At 31.7% G+C, this 10,327-nt stretch overlaps 1 protein-coding gene across 1 annotated transcript; it reads left to right on the top strand.

The window, feature by feature from the left end:
* The first annotated feature begins 6,774 nt into the window (after positions 1 to 6,774).
* Pal1 (Peptidyl-alpha-hydroxyglycine-alpha-amidating lyase 1) lies at positions 6,775 to 10,117 on the top strand. The gene is made up of 7 exons (XM_017613852.1): positions 6,775 to 7,068; positions 7,411 to 7,573; positions 7,631 to 7,868; positions 7,973 to 8,268; positions 8,345 to 8,551; positions 8,612 to 9,121; positions 9,896 to 10,117. Exons 1-7 carry the CDS (start codon positions 6,982 to 6,984, stop codon positions 10,084 to 10,086), a joined length of 1,692 nt encoding a protein of 563 aa, XP_017469341.1. The 5' UTR covers positions 6,775 to 6,981; the 3' UTR covers positions 10,087 to 10,117.
* The last annotated feature ends 210 nt before the right edge of the window (positions 10,118 to 10,327 follow it).

Genomic DNA, 10,327 nt, shown 5'->3' with positions numbered 1-10,327 from the left:
AATTTTTTTATTAAATCGCAAAAATTTTGTAGAATTTTTTTTTAGAATTAATTTTTAAAACCCTAAAAATGTTTGTAAAATTTCGAAATTTTAGTGGATATCTTTACTTTGTACGTAGAACAAAATAAGGGGAGTATCCCATGATGTAGATATCTTTACGGACCCCCCTCTTATATATGTATACACATATAAGCTTACTACAGAGATATTTTCTAAAAGAAAAAGTTATACATATTACGTATGTATATTTAAGATTTTTAGCTTAAGTACATACATACATACATACATTTTTGCAATGTTTTCCAGTGCAATTGTACTACACTTGTTTGACTGTTTGTTATTATACGTATACATATGTACATACCACTGTTCGGTTAATTAAAATTCACATGTGCATTACTATTATTAAAATTATTATTAGACATTTATAAATAAATGTTTATATATCAACTTAATTATTGAAGTTACTTTTTTAAGGAAATTATATATATATCTATATATATATATGTACATATATTACTGTATAATTTGTATTTGAATTGTAAATTTAAATATTTTCTTATTAACAGAGAGCACGCCACGTGCGTGCATACATATACATACATACATACAAATTTTCTATATACACATTTATAAGCTCATTTATTAAGTTTGTTTCCGTATGGAATTTAGTCAACAAGTTTGTAACTTAAAAATTAAAAAAAAAAAAATTAAAAAATAAATAAATCTAATTGCAAACTATACTACAATTACATACCTTAGCTCATATGCATGCATAGAAATTAAGAAACATAATACATATATAATTACAAACACATGTATATAATATATACGCTGGTTATTTTTAAAGTGGCATAAGTAATTTCCTTACTCTTGTGCTTATATGGTTGGTCTACCGTTATAACCAAAAGGGCCAAATCTTTTTACTTTTGGCTGCTGAAGTTGAACGAATAATAGACGTGTTCAACTACAGGTAAATAATTACGCAAGGCAAACGGCATTAAATGACTTATGCCACTTTCAAAATAAACGCCTCATATTTATGTACATGCATATAAATTGCCTTAAAAATGTTGTACAAACATAATGAAAAAATGCATGCATGCATACATACATACGTACATATTAGTCATAGTGAGTAGTGAAAAACTAATTTAATAATAGAAAACAATACGTATGTACATATAGTATGTGTAGTACACAATAGGAAAATTGTTTAAAACAAAATTTCTTAACTTTATACAAAATGCAGTCGAGCGTGCAACATACAATGTATGTACATATTTTGTTTATTAAAAAATCATTTTATGTTTTCTTTCAAGTATTTTTGGCTTTTCTAAGCGATTGGTTTAGTCTGTATTAGTAGCGACAACTGAAATTAACTTCAACCTCTAAATAGTTAACAGAAAATGTTGGCATTTTCTTGAATTCAAATACATACATACATATTAAGGTTCCAACAAATATACTATACATCCTTAGAAGCTGATGGATTTTTGTTTAATTTTTAATTTTATTTAACTTTTCAATTTCATTCTTTCTATATAAACATAAATGATCTTATTCCTAAAAATAAGATAGCTTTATGAAGTGACAATTTCATACAAATTTTCTATTTATAAAGCATTTACATAAATCCATTTTAATTTTTATGAATTTGATTGAATGTATGTACACACATACATATATACTGTTCTGTTTATCACTTGAAGAAGTTTAAATCTGGAATACAACCAAAAATTAATAAGTATATAAACAGACATACATGCGCATACTTATAAAAAACATTAAAGTTAAAATGTTAACGAAAACGAAAAAAAGTGTATTGAAATAAAACATACTAAATACATAAATTTAATACGTGATTTAATTGATCAATTTAAATTTGGCGGACTTATAATGCAAATCATGCATCGTCAACGGAAAGTGGAATAGTAATTGCAAGGGTGTATTGTCATCATCAATAGTTGCGTACTTCATTAAACTCGCCAGAAGTTGCAAGTGTTTGCCAGCATTTACCAGAAATCGTTCCCATACTCGGTTGTCTGGTAAATGAGAAGACAGATGTTGACAGAAATTTTACCCGCAGATTTCAAACATATACTACGTTTATACGCGCGTATTATTTGCAAATAACAATTTGCAAAATGGTAAAATTTAACTGTGATGAGTTAACTTTTTATTTGCAAATAATTAGTGGTACTATTTGCAAATAAGCGCAAGACGGCGCCATTCTTAGGTTTATTTTCTTTTTCGATGGTCATCTTATTGCCTTTTCATAATCAAGACGTTGTCATTTTTAACTTTATTTTCTTATACGATGGTCATATTATTGCCTTTTTATAATCAGGCAATATTAAAAAAGAATTTTTCATCATCAAATAAACAGTGAGTTATTTATTTGCAANCACACTGCTAACCACTACAACACGTCGGCCGCCTCGCTTCTTATTCTGAATTTATTCAACATACTACGCGTCACTGTGGGGATTTCCTATATCGACAATAGTTCCGACCATGATAAAAACATAGCAAGGTAGAACCGTTCTCTCAATTTGTCGGCCATGATTTTTTTTTGAAGTTTGCCAACATTTTAAAATCATATAAAAGTGAAAATAAAAAATTGAAGTTCTTCGAAATTGTTGTTGCTTGAGATAGAAAATGAAAATGTGTGTGTGAGTTTGTGAGTAAATTTAAAAATTAAATTGTTTGGAAACGTCAAGAATTTTAAAAGTGACTCTCAGCGGTTCTACCTTACTATATTTTTATCATGGTCTCGACTGCGTTCCAATTTCGAATACAGCTTTTTCAGCAGATTACCTTTCATACCATTGGAATTGGCTAAATTAAATAAGTAAAAAAAAAAACAAACAAAACTGCTTCTTTCATTAGTAAATCGCAACAGNAAATAAACAGTGAGTTATTTATTTGCAAATTATTTTTATTTACAAATAGCTTACGTATAAACGTAGTAATCAGCCTGCGGCTAAAAAAATTTCCAATGAATCTTTTTCGTGTGAAGCTCACTCACTCAGTCTCTGTGAAATGGTAGCGCCTCAGTATATCCAGTAAAAAAACTGTGGTGAAGTCCTTTATGGGGATAAAGTTTGCAGAGGTGAAATTTTAGGTAGTACACAATTTCTTACACGCATGGTTGCTTTTCAGCACTCTTGAAAGAATCTTAAGAAATGTTTGAAAAAAATGTTCATATAGTACATAAATTTTTGAAATAAATACCATATAATGTATGTACACTGGTTAATAATATCAAAAAATGTATTAGAACCACCATTTAATGTTATATTTGATACAAATTAATATTGCTGCCCCGAACGCTCTGCGCATTGCCTCTGAATAATAGATGTACTTAAAATTACATCCCTGGTCCTTGTTCTTTCTGTATCGCATCGTGGTGAATTCACATTTCTTAGAAATTTGACAACAAAACAAAACAAAGGGAGTATTTTATTTACTAATTTTTGCGATTTCTATTGTTTAATGTAAATGTATGTCNGATTGTAAATTTTTAACTTTAACGAACTGGTTTATTCAAATAATTTTTGATAAAAATGCAACTGTGTGCCACAACTCCATGAATTTACACGTTTTTACACGAACTTGCAAGAAGTTACAGGAAAAGAATTCCCGTCCTCCAAAGTGCTGTAAATGAGAGCGATTTTCGGAGAGTTATGTAGAGAATGAAGTTTCAAGAATTTACTCGAACTTTTTCTTCTGGTAAAATCTTGAAAAGTGTCGAGCGGTCAGCTGTTACAAAAAATGTAACAAAAAGTGTACGTAGTCAAGTTTACAGCGAAAAATATTAAATTATAACCGTAAATATTACCGTTTCGTATGCGATTTAATTTACATCGCTAGCAATCAACATACTTCTTGGTTGTTACTCACTTTTAACTCCCACTTCATGGATTAATTTTAGTGTTTGACATTTTTACAGGATTTTGCACAAATTGAGAGAACAAAACGTGATAGAGAGCTGCAAATTTATGTTGGAAAAATTTTTACTTGCGGAAACTTGCAAGTATAAAAATCAGCTGATCACAAACACCTGTTCGTGAATAAAGAAAAGAAAATACGGCCTTTTTGAAATATTTATTGCAAATTTTATTACTAACAATGAAAAAGTGAGTAAATGTATTAAGCACAGCGTTTTTTAAGTTTACAATTTTGTGGCAATTATTTACCAAGGTACGTTCATGAAAGAATGCGGATAAACTGATAAGTTTAAGCAATTTATCCCTTTATCACTTTAGATGAAGACCCCTAATATCCAGTTTGTTTACTTTAGGCTGCGTTTCTTTATACATTCCGGATAATCCCATTTCACAGCCGGAATAAACAGAATACGTTTGAAATATACGTTAACATATCATCAGGAACGTTCTAAAGAATAAGTAAACAAAAAAGTTTATTCCAAACGTTCAGAATGAATAAAGAAATTCAGCCTTAGAGTGTGTTGACTATGGTTGCCGTATGACATTTTTCGATTGTACCATAATTTTCCTTATATGTATGTATATACCAAAATAAATTAAAATGCAGCAAGCTGAAATCTTAATTACCCTATTCCAGTTTTCATTGTAAACTAGCATTATAAAATTTGCTAGTTTAGATCAGTAAAATTTTTTTGCAGCAGGGATTTTTAGCTTCCCCTGAAAATTAAATGTTATTTTGTTCTTTCAGTTTCCCCAACATTGCAAGTTTTTCGGGTATGTGAATGGTAAAACGCAATAATTTGCAACAACTTTGTAAAATTTCCAAAAATTATCGAACAATTTCATTACTATCGTCTGCAATTTACGAGTTATCGTCGCCTCAGAAAACGGATGACGAATGTGCAAAATGACGATTTTGGGATTTTGATGCAGATTTACTAAGTTGGACATGCTCTTTCGATTTCTGCAATCCATTTTTTTATATCTCCATTAGTTTTTGAGATATTTCGTGCGCATTTTGTCGTATGTTACATAATATTAATGATTGGGTATGCCTTTTGTTGTATGTGCTGAAAATGCGTCACATACGACAAATTCCCATACAAACGTACCTTTTTTTTAATCATAAAACGTTTGTCGTATGTGGCACATACGACAAATTCCCATACAAATGTAATCTTTTTTTAATCATAAAACATTTGTCGTATGTATCGCAAAACTTTGAACTTACGACAATTGGATGGTCCTCTACTATAACGATACAATTAAAATTGAAAATTAAACTAAGTAACTAATTTTAAAATTTTAAATTTTTAAATTTTAGCTTGCACTGAGTCTCCAATGAAATGAAAGAGATAAAAATGTACAAAAGACTGAATTTAAGTATTGTTTTTTGTTTTTATATAAAGAAAACGTATGTTCGTAACATATTTACAGCATAAGAGATGTACAGATTTTTTTTATTAAATACATGATTATGTTTTTGTTATGTTTTTTCTAATAAGTAATCATTATTTAATAAATATGTCTGTTTTTTTCATCAAATTATACCATCGTCGTTGAAATAGATACTTTACTATTGTCGTATGTTCTGTGGACAAAACAAAGTGGTGAGTAATCGCTACTTACGACAAATGTATACGGAATGAAAAGTAAATTTTCTCATTAACGTTAAGAGATATTAAATGTAAAAATATGGAAAATCAAAACTAATAACACCAACTACGTCTCCTTCAAAAGTTACAAAAATGTACCGTACAGTTTCGGATTAATTCGACCTTAAACTTCAAAGTCAATTTTCTCAAAACCGTGTTTTGTACCATTCGACATCCGTTTTCTGAGACGACGAAATATCGACTACTTCTATAATGTGGCAACGCTAATCATACGTGTGTATCGACATTATGTCTCGACAATCAGTGCCATCTAGGCTCAAACGATACCGATAAGGTATCGATACTTTTAAGAATCGGATGAGAATCATCGATACTTACTCGGTATCGAATATTTCTACTCCAATTATATTTATTTTTTTATACTAAATTAAAAATTGGTGCATTACGCGATGTACCAAAACCGCGGCGTTTTTATTTTTTCTTTATTTAGTTATTTATTCTCTTATAAATCATACATTATTATTATTTAACACAAAATTACTTTTGTTATCGAAAAGTTGAATGTCAAGAAAGTTTACTGTTTTATCAGTTTCTTTTATTCTCCTATCCTGCTTTATTTACTTTTACTTAGCTAACGTCTCCACCGCCAGAACGGTGCAATCTTGTATTCTGTCACTCATGAGTGTATTTCCCATCATTACAATTAAACAAATAATAATAATTAATTTAGTACAAGTGAAAATAATTTAGTACAAGGGCACTATTTTTCACAAGGAACTGATGATGCAACAACTATTAAAAATAACCGAGCTTTCATATAACCGCACACTCTTCCAAAAGTTTTTTTTTTCATTGATGATAAAAGCGCAGATAAATAGATTGTTAGTTCATCAGGCTGACTAGATCTTTCTTGCAATAAAATTACTTTACAATATTTGCTGCGAGAAGTAATTAAGTATTTGAATGAAGATTATTGCATGAATGCTAATAATAGAGTTGCCGTAGCAAGTTGAAGCCAGCATTCTCTTATACCAACTGCATTCAAAAACAAAAAGTTTATCAGTAGTGTTCTCAATATATCGAAAGTAAAGTATCGGCACTTACTTGGTATCGGATTGAAAAGCATCGAGTAAAAAAATACTTCGCATCGCAACAAAAGTATCGAGTATTTACCTGTACTCGCTGGTATCGTTTGCTCTCTAGTGTCATAATTAGACTGCTTTGATTTATTTATGGAAGAGTGGGTTTTTCCCCAAACGCATTTATTAAATTATTTATAAATTAATAATGTAAAATAACGAAAATATTAACCACTGTAAATCTCGCTATAAAACAAGCACCAAGCAAACCAAGTTAAATCATCTAAAACACTTAATTTATTGACTACTAAGTGCGCCGAGGACGTGGCTGAAATGAATACTTCACATTTTGTGCTGTCTGCCTGCTGTGCGTCTTTGGTATTTTTGGCATTTTGCATAGCCGAATCTGCGAGCGATGAGGTAAGCATTTCCAATTGCCGATATGGGGTCAGAAAGCAATGCTTAAAATTGGGATTGGATTACTTATGTATTGCTGGCATATGTTTGCCTCATGTAAAGTACATACATATTTGTACTTACCACGATGTATGTAGCAGCGTATGTGTGGTGTCGTACTTCAATATGAATGGTGAAGGGCGGAGAATTTACTGTTGCGCTTCTTTATTTATTTTTAACATACTCCGGCGCTGATAAGTTTATTGATTTCTAGCTTTACTATGAGTTATTTATGAATGTCTTGGGATATATTTTCACATTTATATTTACACCTATTGCTTTAATTTTAAATGCCATGCATTGTAGCGCTATTTGCCTCTGCCTGCTGACGATACGGTCTTGAGCACAAATAAGCGCTTTCAACAGATCATGCAAGGTGGCGGCTCTGCAGATATAACGTGGCCGCAGCCACCCAAATTGAAAACAGACAAGATCGATGTAAAGGCTGAAATAGAAAAATTGAATACAAGTAAGATATCATGTTTTGTATAATTTGTATTCTTATAGAATATTACCCCTTTTGCAGCTTATGTATATCAAAGTTCATGGCCAAGTGCAGATCTTAAATTAGGATCTGTAACCGCAGTTAGTTTTGACAAAGACGGAAATGTAGTTATATTTCATCGTGTAGATCGTATTTGGGATGGATATACGTTCATCGGAAATGTTTTTAAACAACGAAAGAAGGGGCCCATTCGAGACAACACTGTCCTGGCATTGGAACGTAAAACCGGGGAAGTGGTCTATGGCTGGGGGAAAAACTTGTAAGTTATTTATATTAAACTGAAATCAAAGTACGTATGTTGTTAACATCTAAAATTTACTTACTGCAGTACCAGGCTTAATGAATCAAAATTGTCAATTTCAGATTCTACATGCCTCATGGCTTGACCATCGATCATGAGGATAATGTATGGCTTACTGATGTAGCGCTGCATCAAGTCTTCAAGTTTGGACCACGCGGTTCTTCCGATCGCCCACTATTGACTTTGGGTACCGCGTTTACGCCCGGCGTTGGTGATTCGAAATTTTGCAAGCCTACTTCCGTTGCAGTATTGGAAAATGGTGACTTTTTTGTTGGCGATGGTTATTGCAATGCTCGAATTTTAAAATATGATAAAAATGGAAAGAAAATTCTATCCTGGGGTCAAAACTCATTCGCTGGTAAGAAATTGATTACACATTTATATTGTGAGATGCAATTTTAACTTAATTATTTTATATTTTTATTTCGTAACAGGCGTTTCCTTTGAAGTAGCACCAAAAAATTACTTCGCCATTCCACATGCACTTACACTCGTGCCTGAGCAGCAATTGATTTGCGCAGCTGATCGTGAAAATGGGCGTGTGCAGTGTTTCTTTTGGACTAACGGTACATTCCATTCGCAATATCATAATCAAATTATTGGCGATCGTTTATTCAGCATGGATTATACACCTGCAGAAGGTAGTGAAAGAATAATTTTAATTGTCATTGCAAATAAAAAGTTAATTATGTTATTTACAGGCGGCGAACTTGTAATTGTTAATGGACCCATCGCTGAATTGGGGGTCAAAGTACAGCATTATAATGAAGTTCGTGGCTACGTAATGAACATGCGCACTAAGCAAGTGGTATCGAAATTCGGTCCCAATGACATGCAATTTTCAAATCCACACGATGTGGTCGTAACCAAAGATGGCAATGAAATCTATGTCGCTGAGTTAGATCCAAAGCGTATACATAAATTTCTGCATAAAACTGTTGCCAAATCGATGCCGCTGTCAGCAGCTAAAACACTTTCCAGCAGCAGCAGTAACACTTTGAGCCACACCGGTCCGGAGTATCAGGTGGATGAAGCTGTTGTAAAAAGAACACATAATGATACCACCACTATGCATGATGCTACGATGTCCTCGTCGTCAACGAAACCGCATCATCCCGGTGGCACAGCTATACTTGTAGCATCTTTAATGATACTCTTTGCCACCTTAACGTTCGCATTGGCATTTATTATTGCACGTCGACGAAAACGAGGTAACGAATCGTTAAGTATTGGCCCACCTAGTGAATTGGTATACCGCAAACTGGTCGCTTCCAGTCAAAATGTTTGTGAAGAGTGTCCATGAGACGAGATTATATGCATTTATGTGTAATTTTACATTTCCTGTGGTTTAATTTTATTTTTTTTCATATACAAATTTACATATTTAAACAGTATGTATGTAGTATGTATTTTTTTGTAGTTTTTGATTCTCTATTTCTTTAATATATATTTTTCAATGCAAATCTCTTTATATGTTTTTGTTTATATAAGTATAACTGTCCGCTTTAGACAATTTTTATATTTTTTGTAGCGCATTAATCGGTTTATTAAGAATTATTAAGTAATTATTTGTCATAATGATAAAAAATGTTTAGTAATTACTTGTACTTACTTCTATATGTTTTACACGAAACCTAAGTTCGTAGCCTATGCAAAATTTTATACTACTTTACATACATTTATATTATGTGTCACGATCGTTTAATTTTAGCATGTCTTTGTACAAATAAAAAAAATAAAAAGTGTACTTTAATTACATTTCTGTTTTTCCTTTTTTCTTTTACATTATATTGCTTTAACGTTATTTAGTTATTATCGCATCTTTACAAGGCATCGCCTCATAAAATATTGCTTGCACATTTTCTTATTTTTTTTTTTCAGTTAAAAAAGTTTCTATAACGATGTTGTGGTATTGTAGCTCTCTAAGCGCCAAAACAAAACTCTTTGCTTGATTCTTCCAAATTTCTGTATGCATATATTTATAGGTTGCCTGCCGTTCGGTGTGAAGAATCGTCGTCATGCTTGGGACTTTCCTTCCAAGCCAGAGGGATTTAAATTAGGCGGCCTACTATTGGATCGTGGTAAGCGTGGAGGTTTTGAGAAGCTCGATCAAAATGCTAGTGATGAGGATAATGAAGCAACTACAAATATGCTGGCGAGTGTTCCATTTGCCTGAGTAGAGTAAGAAATGAGCTTAAGCCCAAAGTAAGCTTTAAAATAATTAGAAAGAAACAACACTGACGGCTCATGAGACCGCACAAGGGCCACTAATTATTTAAGTATCTTTTGAGTCAATAATATTTGGCTTAAAGTCGTTTAAATAATGTAATTACCGAAAATTTCTTCCAAAGTCCATAAATAATGTTGCATTTTTCACGTTGTCTATAAGATTCATTGAACCTAATTTCGATTATAAA

The sequence above is a fragment of the Rhagoletis zephyria genome, unplaced genomic scaffold (genome assembly GCF_001687245.7).
Source record: "Rhagoletis zephyria isolate East Lansing unplaced genomic scaffold, Rhagoletis_zephyria_1.1 Rzeph_scaffold_00725, whole genome shotgun sequence".
Taxonomy (NCBI): Eukaryota; Metazoa; Arthropoda; class Insecta; order Diptera; family Tephritidae; genus Rhagoletis; species Rhagoletis zephyria.
This window is presented reverse-complemented; position numbering and strand designations above follow the sequence as displayed.

Excerpts from the sequence above, each read along its gene's own strand:
- Pal1 (XM_017613852.1), top strand. The coding sequence starts at position 6,982 with ATGAATACTTCACATTTTGTGCTGTCTGCCTGCTGTGCGTCTTTGGTA. Across the intron at positions 7,574-7,630 it reads AATAGAAAAATTGAATACAA|CTTATGTATATCAAAGTTCA; the intron begins GTAAGATATCAT and ends CCCCTTTTGCAG. Across the intron at positions 8,269-8,344 it reads GGGTCAAAACTCATTCGCTG|GCGTTTCCTTTGAAGTAGCA; the intron begins GTAAGAAATTGA and ends ATTTCGTAACAG.